Here is a 19,735-nt window from a genome sequence, read left to right as displayed (position 1 = left end):
CTCCCGGGGTTTCTTATTGGTGCAGGCCACACCCTCCCATTCGTCACCAGACCCCGCCTTCAGCAGGCTGGGGCGCCTCCTCTAGCCTTCATTCATTCTGCATCCAGGGCTGGGTGCTTGGAATTTAGGGTGAATCGGACCCGTCCCTGCCCTTGGGGAGTTTGAGTCATGTTGGAGGACAGGTACCTAGGCTCCGACAATGACAGCCTAGGGAAGCAAAGAAGCCATCGAGAAACTGGGACCCCCTAAACGCCAGGAAGGCTTCCCGGAGGAGGTGAGGCCTAAACCAAACCCTGAAAAATGCTTAAGAGTTTTCCCCCAAGGAGATATTGCCATGGTTTCCTTGGTGCAAGGATATTTCTGGTAATTTTGTGGAGGTAGGCGGAGGGAAAGAAGGGGAGATGGTAGGAACTGGTTCAGATGCAGCCTGGAGACCAGTAAGGAGTCCAGGAATGTGTGTAGCTAGCCGAGGGAATTAAGCCTGAGGCCTGAAATGTTTTGTTTTGTTTTTAGCAGTATTCATACTGATCTATATCTTAAATATATTTTTTGCAATACTCATACTGATTCTTTTTATTAATATACATTAGTTATACGGGAGGGGAATTTCATTGAGACATTTCCGCTTATGTAAGCAATGCATTTCAATTAATCTCACCCCCTGTATTACTCTCCCTTCCCTTCCTATCCCCTTCCTAAAACAATAAGACCTAAATTTTTTTTCAAGCACCTGGACACTAGTCAGAGTGGAAGGTGGGTGGGGGTGAAGGAAGATTAGATGGAAATGGAGAAACAGTGCTGGAAGGAATGATTCCAGTTCTGAAAAGCACTGTGTGTGTGTGTGTGTGTGTGTGTGAGAGAGAGAGAGAGAGAGAGAGAGAGGAAGGGAGAGGGAGAGGGATGGAGGGAGAGGGAGAGAGAGAGAGATACTGGAGATTGAAATCAGGGGCTAACAATTGCTAGGCTGGTGTTCTGTCACTTGAGACACACCCCCAACCCTGCTTTTGGCTGGTTATTTTGGAGATGTAGTCAAGAGGACTTTTCTGCCAGGACTGGCTTCAAATTGCGATCCTCTGGATCTTACCCTCCTTGAATAGCTAAGATTATAAGTGTGAGCCACAGGCCCTTGGTTCAGATTCATTATTTATGAGCCCTACAATGGGATAAGCCCTGTCTGGATCCCTGGAAAGAACACAAATATACCATTCAAATATACCATGCAGAGAACATTTATGGAACTATTCTTCAGAGTGAAAACTGCTTCCCAGAATAATAATTCTGTGAAAAGTGGGAGGGGAGAGGAAGTTTACTATTCTACAGAGGTGTGTACAGGACTTTTCTGATAATATAGTATCTGTGCAGAAACTTGAAGAAAGTGAAACAGTGATTCATGTCATTTTAGGAGGTAGACCCTTTTTGGATAAGGAACATGTTTCAGTTTGAGATGTCCCTTAGTCAAGTAAAAATGTTGTATTAAGACTGGCAACACTGGTCTAAAATTTATGGAAGGCATGGTGGTTCAAACCAGTAATACCATCTATTTGGGAGGCAGAGATTGGAGATCAAGTTCAAGACAAGCCTGGGAAGAAAAGTTGGTGAGAGTCCATCTAAATAAGTGGCTGAGCAGTGTGGCATGCATCTGTCATCCTAATAACAAAGAGAAGCACAAATAGACTATTGCAGATGAGGTTGGCCCTGGCATAAAGGAAAACCCTATCTTGAGAATAACAATGTAAAAAGGGGCTGGTTGAATGAGTCAAGCGTTACAGTGACTGCTTAACAAGTACAAGGTCCTAAGATCAAACACCAGAATTGCTTTTTTTTTAAGTATTTAATTTTTTAAAATAGATTTTAAAACAATGTGTTTAATATACTTAAAGCCACGAGAAGGCTAGGGGTATGTCTTCATGGTAGAGAGCATGCTTACTTTGCAAAGACCTGGGTTTGATCCCCAGCAACAGAGCAAAAAATCTATGATCATGGATGAGATCACTATGAATTGAGGATCAACAGATTCTCACAGACACATCTTGATGCATTAATGTTGGGAGATCAGTCAGATGGGAATGACAGGTAACTGGCAAGGAAGACCAAAAAGGAACAGCCAGTGGGGTGGGAGGAGAACTAACTTCTAGTGTGTTTGAAATGTGAAATGGACAGTACGTTAAAGGGATTGAGCCAAGCACTGCTGATCAATATGAAGATCATAGATGACCTTGATTGGGTCAATGTGAATGGAGTGTGGGGGGAAAACATGCCTAACAAGAGCAAACTTAAAGAACAGGAAAGAAGGAATTGGAGACTGAGTATATGTGAGTCAGGGCATTGTGCTATAAGGAACACCTAGAGAGAGACGCAGTGGGATGGTAATTGGAGGGGGTGTGGGTTCAAGTTAAGGTTCTGTTTTGTTTTGTGTTTAAGAAAGAGAAATAACATATGTTTATGCTGTTGGAAAGAATCCAATGACGAGGAAGTGATTGATGATGTAGGAGTGGAGAAACGCTGAATTTCAGTTCCCCAGCAGGCTAGGGAGCTGGAAGGCTGGAGCTTCCAGTCAGTCTCAGTCTCTGCAGAATCAGGGATATGTGCCCTGACGCTGGCCTTAGATGACCCCTGGAAAGATGCCTCAGCTAAAGGGCACACCAGGCAGGGACTGGCTTGGATTTATTGAAGTTTCCTTCTGCTTCCCAAAAGCAGCTTCTAATTTGCATTTGAACAGATGGCCCACAGGAGAGAGAGGGCATTTCAGGTGGGGCCTGGCACTATGGCATTCAAACTGAGGTCACCTTGGCAGGAGGCTATGGGTGAAGCCAGGTGGCAGGGCCAAAAAGATACTGTAGGTAGAAGGCAGCTCCTAGAGTTCTCTCAGTTACTGATGAGTCCAGGTAGCTGAGGCTGCAATTTGTGAGCTCCCACAGTGGGTGAAGGCTGAGCACAGAGATTAGAACTATGGGTTAGAGGCTCAGCCCTTGCTCCTTGAAGCTCCCAGGCTAAGGGATTGCATTAAGCACTGTCTAGGTAGGTATATGAAATAGCTCTTCTTTTTGGTTTGCTCCGGGGCAAGTGTTTGGATTGGGGTAGCAGCAGGTCCTGGGCTCACATGGGGCCTAACAAGGGGAGGGGGTGGGCACAGAATGTCCTGTTCCTCTGACTACATCTACTCATGCTGGTCTCCACATGGCCTTCTGTGTTCTCAGAGGTTGGCAGTGTGGGGAAGTTGGAACAACCCGGCTGGATGCAACCCCCAGGACAGAATGGTGCTGGATTCAGGGGCTCAGGTGTATGAGCAGGCCCCCCTCAGCCTGCCCAGTCCCTTGTCCCAGAGCCATAGGCTGAAGCCCTCAGACCAAGATGGGCCACCCCTGTGCTCCTGGCCTCAGTCGCTGGCTCTGGCAGTGCCCCCAGCACTGCAGCCCCAGACTGAGTGGCAGACCTTCTCAAAGCAGCACTCGGACCACCGTGGCCACATGCGTCGTAGCGAGAGTATCTGCACTGTAAATAGTGTTGGTGGACGAGGCCGTGGCACCCAGGGACTGGCCTCATCCAGGCGAGGACTGGACCCAGGTGGAGGCACCCTGCGGTCTGCAGCCTCCCTACCCCACATTGCTAAGACTCGAAAAGATGCAAGCAATGGTACGTCCAAGAGCCCTTGCATGTTGGTGGCTCTTCGGCCAACCAATATGGACCATGAGCGGAGTAAGTTCTTCCAGTCCAATTACACCTACAATCCACAATTCCAGTACCAGGAGCCCATGCCCACAGCTGTGCTGGAAAAATACCGCGAAGCCTCTGGACAGTTCATCCAACAGGTCAGTCCAGTCTGCCCACTTCACCTTGCCCTAACCACCCTCGGGGTCTGGCCTGACCAGCCACTGTGGCTCTGTGTGCAGGCTGTTGGCATCATTGAGGCTGTCCTGGAGAAGTTTGGCACCTATGAACACTTTGAGGCCTCCACGGGTGGCCAGCTGTTGACCAAGTGCCAGATCTGGTCCATTGTGCGCAAATACATGCAGAAGGAGGGCTGTGTTGGGGAGGTGAGCTTGCCCTGTTTTCAAGACCCCTCTTCTACATGGCACAAATTGGGCTACTTCAAGATACTAGGCCCAACTACACACCTAATCAGTTGTGCCTTCGAAGGTCTGCCCCTGCCCCAGGGAGGTGGGAGCTGGCTCTATGGAGAAGTGGAAAAGGAAGGGTGGCCAATGTCTAGCCTGGTTGCCCTGAAGCATGGGGGTACAGGGACTGCATGTATATCAGCCCGGAGGCTGGTAGCCTTGGCTCAGCCTGTCACCACTGCCACCTGCAGATTGTGGTACAGCTGAGTGAGGACCTGCTATCCCAGGCAGTGATGATGGTGGAGAACAGCCGACCCACCCTGGCCATCAACTTGACTGGAGCCCGCCAGTACTGGTTGGAGGGCATGCTGCGACACGAGATAGGTCAGGCTGTGGGTGGCAGGTTGGGTGGGTTGGGATGAGAGGGGGCTGAGAGTTGGGAGGGTGAGGGAAGCCCCAGTCACCCCCTCTTTTGTTTCTCCCTCTTCCCTCCGGAGGAGGAGGACAGGTCTTTTCCCCTCCCTCCCTCTTGCTCACAGAGGTAGGCCAGCAAATGCCTGCCCACTCTCTGGCCTCACTCCCACTCTTGCTCTTTGGGTTTCTCTCCAGTTCTATTCCATTTCCCTTGACAATGGGGCAAGGCTGCTGAGACCCAAATGGGACAGAAGGACAACTTGTAAGAGTCTGACTAGCCCAGCCAGCAAGTAGGCCCTACAGGGTGGGAAAGCTGAGCTCTACGAATAGCTTACCACACAAAGCCCAGTTTAGGAGGGGATAAGGCCAGGCTAACCACTATTCCTTTTTGCTCAAGCATGCCCATTGCTCTGGGCAAGAGGTGGTTTTTCTGACTGCATTTCCATGCCTGTCAAAATGATTGGTTTGGGCTCTGGGAATGTTGGGGTGTCGTTGGCTGTGTTCTTTTTGTCTAGGGGGCAGCATGTGTTTGGTGGAGAGAAAGGAAGAGAGGAGGGAGAAAGCTCTAGATGGGTGGGGTGGGGGGGCTATTCATCTATGTGGATGCAAGTTCACCTGACGAGGGCCCGGGGTTGGGTGAGTATGCATTTGTCCGGGGTTCATGGGCACGCTCTGAGTTTGGGGACAGGAGGACACAAGAGTCCCCGAGGTAGGCTGGGTGCTCCAGACACCCCGCCCAGTGCTGCTTCCCCCTCATTCTCCCCGTAGGTACCCACTACCTGCGGGGTGTGAACAACGCTAGACAGCCCTGGCGTAGTGCCGAGGGCCGGCTGCAGTATGGTCTTCGGCCAGCCAACCCCACGGAGGAGGGCCTGGCCAGCCTGCACAGCGTGCTGTTCCGCAAGCAGCCGTTCTTGTGGCGCGCAGCCCTGCTCTACTACACCATCCACCGCGCCGCGCACATGTCCTTCCGCCAGCTCTTCCAGGACCTGGCGCGCTACGTGCAGGACACCAATGTGCGCTGGGAGTACTGCGTGCGTGCCAAGCGGGGCCAGACCGACACCTCCCAGCCTGGTGAGTGCTGCAGCCCGGGGAATGCCTGAGCTGGGATGGGGTGTCGGATGGTGCTCCAGGCAAGGATTTCTCCCTGATCCCCACTTCACAGGCTGCTTCAGCAAGGACCAAGTGTACCTGGACGGCATTGTGCGCATTCTGAGGCATCGCCAGACCATTGATTTCCGGCTGCTGACCATTTTGGGCAAGGTGAGGAGTTACACAGGTCTTCCCAGGCCCTAGCCAGCTTTCCCCTTCCTGCTCCCCAGAGTCGGAGTCATGCTCCATTGAGGCCTGGATGCCAGGCCTGAATGGTGGGCGGAGTGTGGGTGGAGGAGGAGCGGAAATGACTGCCTGGCAGCCTGCAGATGTATGTATAGATACTGCATTTCAAAGGAGGTGAGCATTCCAAACCAAGTGCAGGTCTGGGGAAGGGGTCTGGGGAAAGGTCCTGGGGAAATGGCTAGGAACCCAATCCCTGGTACTGAGCATTTATACTACACTGGAATAGAGAGGGAAAGTGGAACGTGCAGCTAGCTAGAAGAGCTTTAGGCAGAACTGTAAGGGATGCTTTAGAGGGCGCCCCCTGGAGGTCATGCAAGAGAGTTGTTGTTTTGTTTGGTTTTGGTTTTTTTGGTGGGTTGTGGATCTTGAACTTTGAGCCTGGGTGCTGTCCCTGAGCTCTTCAGCTCAAGGCTAGCGCTCTACCACTAGAGCCACAGTGCCACTTCCGGTTTTCTGGTGGTTAATTGGAGATGAGTCTCATGGACCCTCCTGCCTGGGCTGGCTTTGAACCTTGATCCTCAGATCTCAGCCTCCTGAGTAGCTAGAATTATAGGCGTGAACCTCCGGAGCCAGGCTAGGAGGGAGATTTAAAGAGAGGCCTGCAGAGAGGAGTACAGAAGCAAGAGGAGGAAGCTAGCTGGTAGTCTGGCCTTGCCTGGAAGTGAGTGGCCATGGTTGGCGAGGAAGGGGGCAAACTGGAGAGTTCTTAAGAGTAGAATTTCCTTGTCTCAGTGGCTACACTGAGTAGGAGCGAGGGTGAGAGTTCTGGTCCACTCCCTAGAACCTGACTGGGTGACTGTGAAGAGGTGGGCTGGCATAAGCTGGCATTCGGGCATTTCCAGTGCTAGATGTAGGGAAGTAAGATTCAAGGTGGCTCAGTGGTAGAGTGCTTGCCTTGCATGCATGAGGCCCTGGGTTTGATTCCTCAGCAGCACATAAGCAAAAAGAAAAAAGCCGGAAGTGGCACTGTGGCTCAAGAGTGGGAAGTAAGATTCATGGATAGGCTGGGATGGTAGGGTTGTAGGGAAAACATAGGTGTTGAAAGGAGGCATGCAGGGGACCAGCCCTGAAAAAAGTAGTGAGATCCTGTTTCAAAAACAAAAGGGCTAGTGGTATAGCTCTCGTGGTAGAACACTTGGCTTGTAAGCACAAGCCCTTGGGTTCACTTCTCAGTACTGAAGAGAGTGAGAGAGCTCAAAATCCAGGTTTGAGCATAGAGATACATAACATAAATATGAATCAGGAAGGGAGGAGTCCCGGGAGCTCTACGTGAGTGGAACTGGGATGAGCTGGTAGAAAGTCAGGGAGCTCTGGTTAGCCCTGAGGTGTAGCTCTTTCCCTTACAGGTCTCCTATGAAGATGTGGACCATCTGCGGCCCTATGGAGTACTAGATAAGACCCGTGTGCCTCACTTCATGCAGGACTTGGAACGCTACAGGCAGCAGCTAGAGTACATCATGACTACCAACCGGCTGGATGAAGCAGAGCTAGGTCGTCTGCTGCCTGAGTGATATTGGTTGAGGGCAACAAGCAGAAGCCCTGGACAGAGGTCTCTAGGTTGGCCCCCAGAACACGAAGCTGTCTGCTCTGTGTTTCCACAGCCTAGATGTTTCTTGTGGGCATTGGGAGGCCAAGGAGCATCCTGGGAGGACAAGACAATGTCTAAAAGTTTTTGTCTCACTAGCTTTACTGGGGCCTATGGGCCAGTATCAGCAGGCATACGACTGAGCTGAGAAGAGGCCTGGGGGCCAGAAGGGAGCTGAGCATCCATGGGGACATGGGGTAGTTTGGGAATAGAAACTCAATTCTTGCATGAGATGGCTTTGGGTATCCTGTACTCCAATCTCTTCCTCCACCTGGCCCCTTGGTGCTCATTCAGCATTCATGCTGCCTACCTCTCACTGGGTCTTAGTGGAGGTTGGGAGTAGGGTTATTGCTTGTGCCTGAGGTCCTGGCTTGTATACAGCCTCGAAGGGCAGGAGTTCTGGTAGTAGTGACCCAGCTGGTCTGGGGCTTGCTTTCAGCATTTTGCTTCTCTCACTGGTCATGTATATATCCATATTTATGTGCTCTACTTCCTGAGGTTGGAAGGACAGGCCACTCCTGGAAGGTTCCAATTAGTCTAAGCCCCACTCTCATTACATACACACAGAGATACGTATCACTGGGTGTCAGGCCTTGTGAGTCTAGCCTAAGAGCTCACCTGGCCCTGTTCCCACTCACCCCACCAGTTTCTGATGTTTCTGTCTCATGCTCTCACAGCTTGTCTCTGGCAGAAGTTGGGCTAGTCTGTGAGCAGCTACAATCAAGCCTATAAGGCAGGCCCCTAGGGTTTGTTAAATCCTGAGCCCCTCTTGGACCAGGAGAGGTACAGAGCTGGTTGTTGCTTCCAGTTTCACTGCAGACTCAGCCGTGTGAAGTTGGTCAGTCCCACTCCTACTATAGGCTTGTCCTATGTAGAACTGGGAAACCACAGCTGGGAAGTTCTTAGTCAATGGAAATGTACAGAATGCCTTGTGTGTGCCAGTGGCTAGTTAGAACCCTCTCTGAGCTCTCAGGGAGAGAAATCAATTAAAACAGCAATTGTAATGATGTGTGTGGTCTCTGTGTCCTCAAGGTCTTTCCAAGTTATTTCATTTCTCAAGACCCTAAGTGAACAATAGTCTCCCCTATTCTCTACACCATGGAGTGGGCTGGTGAGGCCCAGTAGTCAGGCCCTCATCCAACTAGGGGCCTAGATCTGGCATCTCCAAGGACAAAGCTTGGGCAATTTATTGAGGCTGGAATGTAACTGTAAACTTGGTGGGAGAGGGTGGGGCATAGATCTGTCAGGGTCAGTAGGCTCATAGATACCCCCCCCCCCCCACCCTCAGTTCTGTGAAAACAGCCAGACTCTTGGGAAGCCCAGGTCCAGGCTTACCCTCTGGAGTTTATTCACTTCCAACAGGCTCGATGGCGCCTTGGTGCCCAGCTCTGCTGGGTTCCAGGTCTTATCAGGCTTGGGCTTAATGGGAAAACACTAGGTCAGCACTCTGGCCTTCAGGAATCTAGAGAAAAAAAGGATATGGTTAATAGACCAGAGCCTGCTCTCCATTTCCCAAGTCAAACCCTGAAAGAGATCTGGGTGGCCTCACACCTTCGGACCCATCTCCCTCCTCAGGCTCAGGCCCTGGCTCGGGCTCTGGATCCGGCTCTGGCTCCAATTCAGGCTCTGGCTCCAATTCAGGCTCTGGTTCTGGTTCCGGATCCATTTGGGGTTCTGGCTCAGGCTCAGTACTGTCAGAGGCCTCAGCTTCCAAGTTTGGTTCTGGTTCCTCTGGAGTTCCGGATTGAACCGCCTCTGAGCCCTCTGGACCCCCATCCTCGTAGTGATCTGAAGCTCTGGGCAGTCCAGGACATGTGGTCCCCGAACTGGGTGCCTCTGGTGTCCAGTGGCCTGGGCATGGAGGGTCATAGCTGCGGTCCCGGTAGCCTGGAGTGGATGGAGGTATCTCAATTTACCGGTTGAAAGGTCCTGCCTTACCACTTGGCTAGACCCGACTCCGCCCGCCAGATAGTCATAGCTCCGCCCACAGGCCACGCCCTTGCACTGACAAGGCCCCGCCCCTCACACTCACCGGGGCCCACGTGCTGCCAGTCCCAGGCCGGATCCGGCGCGCGCACGGCATGCTGGGCACAACGCAGCAGCTCCTGGCAGGCGGCCTCGCCCTTGCTCTGCACCAGCAGCAGCAGGCGGCGCACCCGGCGCTCGGCGTCAGGCAGTGCATCCAGCGCCTCGTACTCGGGCCCGGTGAGCACTCCCCGCGCTACCAGTGCGTCCAGCAGCAGCCCGGAGTCTGCTTGCAACGTCTCTACCAGGCGTTTCCGCTCGCGGTCGATGGTCTCCGAAGGCCGCTCCTGTGCGTTGCCCATCCTTCCGGCTGCACGGGAGAGGTGTAGAGGAGCCGTGGGGCTGGGGCTCCCTCACCCCAGGGCCCTGATCACCGGCAGCTGTGATCTAAATTCACTTCTACCCCAGCAGCCAGAGGGCTCCGCAGAACCCCACGTGGAAACCGCAGTACAGATCTCCTTGTCCTCCCTCCTCTTCTGTCCAGTCTCTTCAGGCTCCTCCTCCTGTCTTTGACAGATCAGGACCTCTCTCCCGAACCCCAGTAGCCGGCAGATCCCAGTAGCCACCAGTTCAGACCCAGTTTATCCAAACCAATTTCCTCTTTCCCCAACCCACTTCCTCTCCCCGGCCCCCCCCCAAAAAAGGCAGAACCCCGGGTTGGAACAGGACACCAGGTAGCTCACTCCCTCATGTCACGCTGTTTTTCTTGGTCACTTCACATCTCAGGTCCTCCTCCTTAATATTAAAGTGTCAACCCTTCCTCCAAGGTCCCTCCTGCAGGCTGAAATCTACATGATGACAGTTTGAAGCCAGCCTAAGTAAAAAGATCTGAGAGACAACATCTCCAATTAACAAGAAAAATGTGAGACTGAATGTGTGGTTCAAGTGGTAGAGTGCCTGCGCAGCAAGTACAAGATCCTGTACCTAACACATGCAAACTCCAGTACTGGAGTGGAAATAAAAGGAACTAGGAGTGATTCTGAGGTTACAGTTTTATGTCGAGTCCCTTCTAGTTTACTGAATATCCCTCACTTAGTCTAACCTTTAACCTCTTGTCTGTACCCTGGGGAACCCATCATCAAAGCTTCTGTAACCTCTCCTCTCCTCCTCTCTGACCCAGAGCACAAAGTGCCCAGAACCTCCTGCAGCTCTTCTCACCTTCAAGGTCTCCTGACCTTGAAATCTAACTTTCTAGGACAGGCCCAGTCCCTGCATCCTTACTACCGCATGTTGCAAACCCAATGTAGTCTCATGGCCTTTCCTGGGTCCTTTGCACCTGAGTCAGGATACCTGAATCCTCCTGACATCACCAGAGACTCAACTGTCTCCTGGCTGATGGTGGAAAAACTCAAGTCATTTCATACTTCATCTTGAAATACCCAGGGCCAGCCAGGCGCCAGTGGCTCACGCCTGTAATCCTATCTACTCAGGAGGCTGAGATCTGAGGATATCGGGTCAAAGCCAGCCCAGGCAGGAAAGATCTTGAGACTCTTATCTCTAATAAACTGATAGAAAACCAGAAGTGGTGCTGTGGCTCAAGCGGTAGAGCGCTCACCTTGAGCTGAAGCGCACAAGGACAGCGCCCAAGCCCAGAGTTCAAGCCCCATGACCAACAAAAAAAAGAAAGAAAGAAAGAAAGAAATACCCAGGGCCTAGCGCATGAAAGCCTCAACAAATGCTTGCTGAACTTGTTTTCCTTTCACGAGTTCTCATTTTGGTTCTGTCTCTACTAAATAATAGTAGAAGTAGGTAGTAGAGCCTGGTGCTGGTAGCTCATGCCTGTAATCCTAGCTATTCAGAAGACTGAGATCTAAGAATTGTGGTTCAAAGCCAGCCTGGGCAGGAAAGTCTGTGAGAATCTTATCTCCAATTAACCACCAGAAAACCAAAAATGGTGCTGTGGCTCAAGTGGAAGAACACTAACCTTGAGCTGAAGAACGCAGGGACAGTGCCCAGACCTAGAGGTTAAGCCCCATGAAAAAAAAGTAGGAAGTAGGTAGAAATCAATTTGAATTATCCATTTATTACCAACTAAGCACTATTCCCTTTGGTGGGCTAGCTTAGGCAATAAGGCGCCTGGCATGAAGACGCAATGTCAGAACCGGGCACCAGTGGCTCATGCTTATAATCCTAGCTACTCAGGAGACTGAGGATTGTGGTTCCAAGCTAGACTGGGCAGGAAAATCTCTGAGACTCTTATCCCCAATTAAATTACAGGAAAAAGCTGGAAGTGATGCTGTTGCTCAAGTGGTAGAGTGCTCTCCTTGAGCAAAAGGAGCTCAGGGATAGCACCCAGACCCAGAGTTCATGCCTCAGGACTGACTCCCCCCCCCAAAAAAAAAGAGAGAGCAAGAAAGAGAAAGAGAGAGAAAGAAAGAAAGAAAGAGAAAGAAAGGAAGGAAGAAAAGAAACAATGTCAAGCCAGGTTTCAGTGACTCATAACATAATCCTATATCCTTTTCCTATATCCTTTCTTGAAAGGAAAAGAGAAGTGGCAGGTTAAGGCAAACCTGGGCAAAAAAAAAAAATAGTTCTTGAGATCCTTCTCTACCAATAGCCAGATGGGTTGGCACATGCCTGTCATACTAGCTTCACGGAAAGGAGAGATAGGCAGATCACTGTTCAGGAGAAGGTTTGTGCAGGAAGCTAGACTTTATCTCAAAAATGACCGGTGCAAAAAAGGTCTAGAGGTGTGGCTCAGCAGTAGAGTGCCCACTTAGTAAGTGCAAGATCTTGAATCCAAATAAAATTGAAATTAAAAAAATAAAAATAAATGAGGTTATTTTCAGGTGTCAGGCTACTCACAACCTCTGTCCATTCCCTTTGCCTTAGCTTTTGGTCACATGGCATCTTTCTAGATTCCTTTAATGTCCAAGCTGCTCAAGTCCCTCCTCTACCTCTTTTCCTGATCCATTGGGTGGTAGCCCCCATGTTGCCTGTGTGTCTCTCCCAGTACACCCTCATGTCACACTTTCTCCTGGCCACTTCATACCCAAATGTTCCCCCTCCACCCTCTCATATCAATGTCAGTCCCAGGCCACTGAGCAAAAAGCAAAACCACCTGTGCCCCCATTTCCTTCATGTCTGTGAGGAGTGACTTCCAATCAGTTCCTGCTTCTCACCTTATCTCCTGTACCAGTCCTTCTGAGTACCACTGACTTCTTTCCATTCCATTCCGCCCTTAATATAGTGACTTTGACAATTCATTGGGGTATGATTTGTTGCTCTCCTCACTGAGGCTTCCAAAGACTTTCCCTAATATAAGGCCCAGAAAGGGAACGCATCCTCTATTATGGGGCACTGGAAGGGAGAGGAGACAAGGTCCTCTTCTGTGGCCAGAGAGGGAAGGTGCAGACTGGATTGGTCTCTTTTTCCCTGAATCCTAAGTTGTTTTCATATCAGCTGACTCCTCCATTACCCCAAGTCTTGCCATTTGTCCTGCCGGGGGGAGCAAAGATCTAGGCTGGACTGAGCCCTCCCATGGAAGTTCTCATAGCTCTAAGGTGAATACTGAAGTAACAGCGCTGCCCCCAGTTCAAGGGACAAGCCCAGATGCTTCTTGGGAGCGCTAGATAGCAAGGCGCAAAACAGTTTGGCCCAGGACCCCAGTTTAGGCATGAGGTTTGTCGCGGGGGAATTGAGGGTCGTGGGCCTGTGGTAGCATTGCGCATGTGCGACCGCAAAGGGTATGCTGACCTCCTCCCCTCCACCCAGTCCCAGAGCTTGGGAGCTGCGGAAGGGTGGGGCCCACAGACCTGAGAGCGCGGCTGCTGCTGGTGAGGCGCGGGTCGCAGGCTCAGTCTCCCTTCCCTCCCCTGCCTCTGCAGCGTGGAGAGGGAGTCACGATCCGGAGCGTTTGGAGAGGCCCCAGGCGCGGGTGGAGCCTATGCCGGGCAGGAGATGACAGTGCAGAAAGGGCCGGGCGGGGTGGGGACCGGTGCAGCAGCTGCGAAGGGGCGGGGCGGCCAGGGCTGCCGGGAATGGGGGGGGGGAGAGGGGGGCGTGCTTCTTGGGCGCTGGGAACAGGGCAGCTGAGGGCTTACACTGGCTGGGGACCCGCACAGATCGGTTTTCCCTTTCCTACCGGGGCGCACGTGGACTAGGTTGGGGGGACAGTTAGGCTCATGGTCCCACGTGTCCAGCGTCAACTCTAGGTCTGCCAAATTCCCAGGCGCTTTTTCATTTGTGCTCTCAGTCCTCTCTGCCTGTCACAGATGACTTTTAGGGGACCGAGTTGTCCAGGGTGCATATACAGCAGAACTGCATGTGGCTCTGAAGGCGTCCCTTCCTTACACCGGCTGAGCACCGAATTCAGGGCCTTGCACTTGCTAGGCAAGTGCCCTTATACTGAGCTAATTCAACAACCCCTGGAGATTCTTCATGAAAGCCCTGGATCTGGACGCGTTTGTTGTTTGGACAAAAAAAGCCAAGTTGCCCCCCCCCCCATGATATGTGCTCCCTGGTCGATATAAAAAACGAGACTAGAAACAGAAAAAAAAATGCAGTTTATGTGAGGGGGTTGCTGGGGGTAGTGGAGAGAGGTGGACAATCAGTAGGGAATTGGTCACCCCTGCAGGGGGCGCCAGTAAGCCTAAACGGGTGTGCTGTTGCAGGCTGGTTCCTCAGCCAGGCCATTTTAGAGGTGTACAGATTTTAGGGGGATGGACTGGTCCCTGGCCCCAGGTAGGAGGCCCGGCTCTCAGGAGCATTATAAATGGCTAAAGCCCCTGGCACGGAGAGTGCTGCACCTCCCAAGTCCATCTGGACATCCAGCAGGAGTGGGGCTCCCAGAGTAGAATCCTTTCCTAGGAGAGGTGAGGCTGGGCTCAGTCTAGAGAAGAAGCCTCTCCCCTCCTTTCTTCAGGGAGGAAAGCCCTGCCTTTTTTCACTCAGGATGAAACATCTTAACTATCTCCAACCCACATCCAACAGTGAGGAGATGGGTGGGTACAGAGGATTTCCCCAGCAAAACTCAAGCTGCCCAACCCATCCAATCAGGTAGCTCAGCCCAATCATGGCTTCCTTCCAGGTTCTAAGTCCCCATCACCATTACCTGCACCTGGAGAATTCAACCCCTTGTCTGCCAGCTCAGCCTCACCCCTCTCTGGAACCAAGGGCTGCATCTGCATAGGAGAACCATGGCAAGCAACTGGGGAGGAAGCCCCAGTGGCTGAGGAGAACTGGGGAATCATTAGGGCAATTCTCAGACCTGGCTCTGGCTCCCTGAGAACAACCACAGACCAAAGGAACAGAGTCCTTCTTCCATCTTACCAGGGCGAGTTCCATGTCCAAGTCCATCAGGGTCCATTCTCGTCCTTGGAGGCTGGGGCCCAACACCTGGGGAGAGCTCCAGGTCATTGGTGCCCTCAGGTTGCACAGACAGCTGGACCCCACCGTGTCCCACGCCCCTGCCCTTGCCAGAGGGGTACTCACATCCAGGGGTACTACAGGCTCCACGCTTTCCGGGGCAGGCCGAAGCAGCATTGGAGGAAGCAGATTCTCTGGGCTCCGATTTCCCTGCTCTAGGCCCAGAACTCCCCTGTGCACAAAGAACCTGCTATTGGCCTGCAGTACTCATGCCCTATTAGGTTCCCCAGGAACCCAGATGCATTGGCATTTAAGTACCTCACTATCTAAATGCTAAAAGTGGATCTCCCCCCCCCCACACACACAATGGGGCATCTAGAGAGTGCCTTTTCTTCCTACCTGGAAAACTAGTTCTGGGAGCCTTCACTATGCAAGTGTAAATACTAGTGTTTGTTATTTTTTTTTAGTGTATATTAAATTATACATAGGGGGTTTCATCATTGCATTTCCATACATGCACATAATATACTTTGATAATATTCACTCTATTTATAATTCTTCTTCAGTGGGGTCTTGTGTGCGCACACCAATACCAGAACTTGAACTCAGGGTGTCAAGCTCTCATTCCAGCTTGCTTGCTTGTTCATCAATGGTGTTCTACTAATTGAGCCACACCTCCAGCTTGGCTTTTTGCTAATTGGAGATAGGTGGAGTCCCTCAGATTTTTCTGGCTGGCTTTGAACCTTGATCCTACAGGTGTCAGCCTTCTGAGTAGCTAGGTTTATAGGCTTGAGCCACTGGGGGCCTAGCTTGAGTCTTTTTTTGTCAGTCCTAAGGCCTGAACTCTGGGCCTGGGCACTGTCTCTCAGCTCTTCAGCTCAAGGCTAGTGCTCTACCACTTGAGCCACAGCGCCACTTCTGGCTTTTTCTGCTTATGTGGTGCTGAGGAATGGAACCCAGGGCCTCATGCATGCAAGGCAAGCGTCTACCACTGAGCTGCTTTCCCAGCCTGCTTGAATCTTTCTATAGAGGTACTGAGTGACCTGAGTGAGAGGTTCTGCACTGCGGGGGATTCTAATGCAGGTGTTCTTTGGAGCAAATTCTGAGAAATAAGGTAGGTAAGTGTCACAGAATCAAGTGCCCAATGGTCCTCCTTAGCCACCAAAGGAGGCATTTCATGGGCCAGAGTGATGACCAGTTTGCAAAAGTGGCCCACAGAGCTCACCATCAAAAATGGGCTCTGAAAAGAAGCTCAGGGACAGTGCCCAGGCCCTGAGTTCAAGCCCCAGGACTGGCAAAAAAAAAAAAAAAAGTGGGGGGGAATGGGAGGAGCTCTGCTCACCTGTCAGTTACCTCCCTGGGGTCCTTTGGTTCAGGCTGTTGGGCACTCCTGGGCCCCTCAGGGCTGAAGCTCCCTTTCCCTTCCAGGATGGCCTGCACCACAGCCACAGGCAATTGTGGGGGGGCTGTCACGCAGAAGTCACACTCGTTTGGGGCTAGGGCCAGCCCGGCCTCGCCATCCCCCCCTGGACTGGCCGGCTCTTCTTTGAGCAGTGCCAGGCCCTTCTCCCTGTACGGGAGAAAAGCTTCAACCAGACCCTGGCACTGACCTCTCCACCCCTACAGCCATCTGGGCTGCTAGGCCCTCCCCACCCCCCACAAGCTCCTCAGGGAATCCCCTGGTCCCCCTTACCTCCTGCCACCACTGGAGGAGGGAGAAAGCCTGGGCCCTTCGGGGGATGGAGAGTCTTCTGGGATGTCAGAGATGATGGGCCCTCTGGCCCTGTGAGGGCTAAGGCCCAAGGTAGTCTCTGGGAGGGGCTGTAAGTAGAAGGCTAGGCCCAGCCCTTGACCTCCAGGCACAGGGAGAGTCAGAACCTAACCATTATCCAGCTGGAGCACTTCTACAGGATAGGGATTGAGGAAGAGGCTCTGTTCATTGTGGGGAGCCTAAGTCTGGCTAGTGGGAAGGCTGGCTTCCATCTTCTTTGGGGAGAATGGGCAAAAGAAACAAGCTCCCCATAATCCCAGCTGTGCCCTGGGGTGGGGGAGGGAGAAGAAAAACTTACCGACTGAGTAAAGTAAGGATCCTGCAGGAGGGTACCAGGTAGGGGGCAGGCATTGAATTTGGCAGGTGCTGGACATGAGCTCCCTTCATCCAACATCAGGGACCTGTGTGGGGTGACAGGGGCTCAGGCAGGGGTGAGCAGGATCAGTCCCCATGCCCCTCAGCCTGTACCTCTCTCCCGCCCTCCCTCAGGCCCCAGCAGCCAAGTCAGCAGAGCTGCGGCCTGTTGCCAGGGCATCAGTCACATGCTGGAGTATAAGGGGCTCCCCCAGAGATGGGGGCCCTTTGGAGGGTAGAGAGGGGGAGGAGGGAGCATTGTCAGAGCCTCAAGTCCTCTGTTGCTATGTTTTGGGGTGAGGATAGGAATTTGAGGGTCAGGCCCCCCCAATAGGAAGATCCAGAATGGGGTAATGGATGGCAGAGTTGTGGGGAGAGAAAGAAAACGGGGTGAGGAAGGAGAATTTCCAGTGAAAGAGTTTCTGAAGAAGGGGTCTTTGCTAGGGGTCCTCTGGGGAGATTGTTGAAGTGGGAAACAGAGGTGAGCCTCCCTGCCTTTGGCACTCACAGCTTCCTCTTGGTTCCAGCACTACTGGGTCCTGCCTGGAGTGGCCCAAAGAGGCACTGGATCAACTGGGGAGAAAGCAAAGGGTTAATTCCTACATTCCCCGCCCTCACCCCTACCCTTACCCTAGTGGGGGCAGTACCAGGTGAGTTTGCAGGAGGGCAGGTAAACAGACCGTAGAGGACTGGGCGGAGGGAAAGAATGGGCCAGAATGAGAGAGGGAGAAGTGGAATGGGGGAGAGGTGCACCTTGCCAATAACCCGTTGCTGCTGTCCATGGATCTGTCGCAGTGTCACTACCTCTCGCCACAAGATCTCATTTTGCCTGGATGGGGGGGAAAGGGTTGGGGAGTGCAGAGGCACCTGAGAGAGTTCATGGGATCACCATATTCCATAAATTGGGGAGGCCAGGGAACCACGCAGCCCCCCTGATGGTCACTCCATCCTGTGGAGACTAGAATTCCATGGCCATGCCCATTTGTCGGAATAGGGGCACAAAGGCCCAAGATAGAAAGGGGCTTCCCAGAAACCACTGCTGATGAGTCTTTCATTACCCAGACCCCCCCCCACCCCCGCGCATTCCCCATTCTCCCCGCACTGCCTGAGCTCCCGAAGCCGCGCCTCGGTGCTCTCCTGCGCTCCTCGAAAAGCCTGCACTTCGCTTAGCAGCCTGCCGAAGTCTTCAGGACGCCAGCGACTGTCTTCACCCCGCAAAGCAGGAACCTGAAGGTGGGAGGCGCCAGTTGGGGTGAGAGCACATGGAGCCGGGCACCTAGTCCTAACACCCCACTTGGGGTTTAGTCTTTCCTTTGCTTGCAGTCCCCACCTTGCGGCGCACGCGCTCCAGGAGCTGCTCACGGCCACGCACGAAGCTCGGGTGCTGGAACTCTACGTGATCACGCTCTGGCCTGAGTAGGCCACCCTGCTCGATGCTCACGACCTTCCGAAAACCATCTGGAGAATGGGGCATGGGGTTTGAGTCACCACATCTTTTGCACTAACACACTCAAGCCCGCTCCCCACCGCCCGAGGAACTCACACATGTTGAGTTGGCGCACAAAACTGGCCATGTTGCTGTGCTTGAAATACTGGGGTAGCACTTCTTTGGCGAAGCGGCTCTGATCGCTCACGAGGAAGCTGGTTCCGCTCTATGGATAATGACGCCCCGCACGCACGCCACGCATGGTGCAGGTGAAGATCAAGACCTGCTAAGTGGCGGCCAGCGCCCTGGCGCGCACGCACGCGCGCGCACTCCCTCTGAGGGGCCTGAGGCCTAGTCTGGAGGCGATCCCCACGAGTCCCTCCCTGTAGCCCGACCCAGACTTGGTTCTAAGAAACAGAAGCGGCCAACCTGGGCTCTACCTCGGACTGGACTGGTGGTCCTAGACGTGAGCCAGAGCCAGTCCGTCCCTCCTCCAGATTTGTTTTCCCATCAGGAAGGGATGGGGCTGAAACTAAATTACATTGGTTCCTCGGGTTTTGGGTTTCCAGGACCCTTCCTGGGCCCCAGAAGGAAGTAACTTCACCGCACCGCACCCCACCCCCCCCCTCCCAAGATGAATTACCCTGGACGGCTGAATCGAGCCCAGTCCCAAGTGGGGGTTGGGTGGACATGGACGCTCACTACTTAACGTGGAGAGATTCCCGAGGCAACACTGGGGAAGTTAAAGGGCCCCAGCCCTCACCGGGCTCCAGCGGATCAGGTGGTCGGTGCCTGGGTCTCCCACCAGCGCCCATAGCTTGCCGAGGAAGGCAGGCACGGGGCTGGGGCCTGGCTCCGTGGGCAGCGCCGCGGGCGCTTCCTGCATCGCGCAGTCTCGGGGCCCCCTCAGCGCTCCAGTCCGGCCGTTGCGGGATCGTCAAAGCCGCGAAAGTGCTGCGTTTGCCGACCGCCCCGCCCTGCCCTACTCCGCCCCCAGGCGCCGGGTCAGGCGGGGGCCACGTGCGAACTTTCGGGGCGGGGCTCGGACAGCCGCGGAGGCACCAGCAAACAGAAAGAGCTGGCAGGATCGCAGGGTAGTGTAAAGGGGTAGGGTGCGGAGGGAGACCTGGGTTCGAGTCTCAACTCTTCTCAGTCTTTGTACTTCTCTTTGAGAGCAATCGTCTGAGCGTGGGCTGGAAGAGTCCTGGAGGTGGGGGCTGTGAGCATAGCGAAGCCTGGGTAAGGGCAGGTAGTTGGGAAGGGTGGTGGGGAAGCTTGGTCCTACCCGCCGAACGCAGAGGCGTAGCCATTCGCGCGCGCCTTTGGAATCCTCCGCCCCGACCCCGCAGCCGCATCAAGACCGGGAACCTTGAAGTCTCAAATCATTCCACCACTGCGCCTTCCTCGCCCCTCCCCCTTCGGGGCGGACTCGCCATCGCAAGACGGGACGCGGGGATTCT

The 19,735-nt window shown here is 53.2% G+C and overlaps 3 protein-coding genes across 7 annotated transcripts; 1 reads left to right on the top strand and 2 right to left on the bottom strand.

Annotated features, from left to right (window-relative positions):
- The first annotated feature begins 217 nt into the window (after positions 1 to 217).
- On the top strand, positions 218 to 7,399 carry Kiaa0895l (KIAA0895-like ortholog). The gene is made up of 7 exons (XM_013012829.1): positions 218 to 274; positions 3,198 to 3,809; positions 3,891 to 4,034; positions 4,307 to 4,439; positions 5,238 to 5,543; positions 5,635 to 5,732; positions 7,154 to 7,399. The coding sequence occupies exons 2-7, from the start codon at positions 3,255 to 3,257 to the stop codon at positions 7,316 to 7,318; spliced, it is 1,401 nt and encodes a 466-aa protein (XP_012868283.1). The 5' UTR covers positions 218 to 274; positions 3,198 to 3,254; the 3' UTR covers positions 7,319 to 7,399.
- A 1,375-nt stretch (positions 7,400 to 8,774) lies between these two features.
- Nol3 (nucleolar protein 3 (apoptosis repressor with CARD domain)) lies at positions 8,775 to 13,271 on the bottom strand. Its single transcript, XM_013012821.1, has 4 exons — positions 13,173 to 13,271; positions 9,425 to 9,727; positions 8,944 to 9,279; positions 8,775 to 8,854 (listed from the first exon to the last, which is right to left on the bottom strand). Exons 2-4 carry the CDS (start codon positions 9,717 to 9,719, stop codon positions 8,847 to 8,849), a joined length of 639 nt encoding a protein of 212 aa, XP_012868275.1. The 5' UTR covers positions 9,720 to 9,727; positions 13,173 to 13,271; the 3' UTR covers positions 8,775 to 8,846.
- Positions 13,272 to 13,944: 673 nt separating this feature from the next.
- On the bottom strand, positions 13,945 to 19,231 carry Hsf4 (heat shock transcription factor 4). 5 transcript variants are annotated; one of them, XM_013012772.1, is made up of 13 exons: positions 19,039 to 19,231; positions 18,393 to 18,501; positions 18,180 to 18,307; positions 17,952 to 18,076; positions 17,603 to 17,678; positions 17,358 to 17,422; positions 16,794 to 16,896; positions 16,418 to 16,545; positions 16,067 to 16,294; positions 14,851 to 14,956; positions 14,689 to 14,754; positions 14,471 to 14,540; positions 13,945 to 14,237 (listed from the first exon to the last, which is right to left on the bottom strand). In XM_013012772.1, the coding sequence occupies exons 1-13, from the start codon at positions 19,159 to 19,161 to the stop codon at positions 14,071 to 14,073; spliced, it is 1,494 nt and encodes a 497-aa protein (XP_012868226.1). In that variant the 5' UTR covers positions 19,162 to 19,231; the 3' UTR covers positions 13,945 to 14,070. The 5 variants fall into 5 exon arrangements, with proteins under 5 accessions (XP_012868226.1, XP_012868227.1, XP_012868229.1 ...); XM_013012773.1 differs by having other exon boundaries at positions 13,945 to 14,222; XM_013012775.1 differs by having other exon boundaries at positions 13,945 to 14,222; positions 16,067 to 16,190; positions 16,418 to 16,559; positions 19,039 to 19,197.
- Between the last annotated feature and the right edge of the window lie 504 nt (positions 19,232 to 19,735).

The sequence above is a fragment of the Dipodomys ordii genome, unplaced genomic scaffold, assembly GCF_000151885.1.
Source record: "Dipodomys ordii isolate 6190 unplaced genomic scaffold, Dord_2.0 Scaffold18, whole genome shotgun sequence".
Classification (NCBI taxonomy): domain Eukaryota; kingdom Metazoa; phylum Chordata; class Mammalia; order Rodentia; family Heteromyidae; genus Dipodomys; species Dipodomys ordii.
Note: the sequence above shows the minus strand (reverse complement) of the source record. Positions and strands in the feature narration are given on the sequence as shown.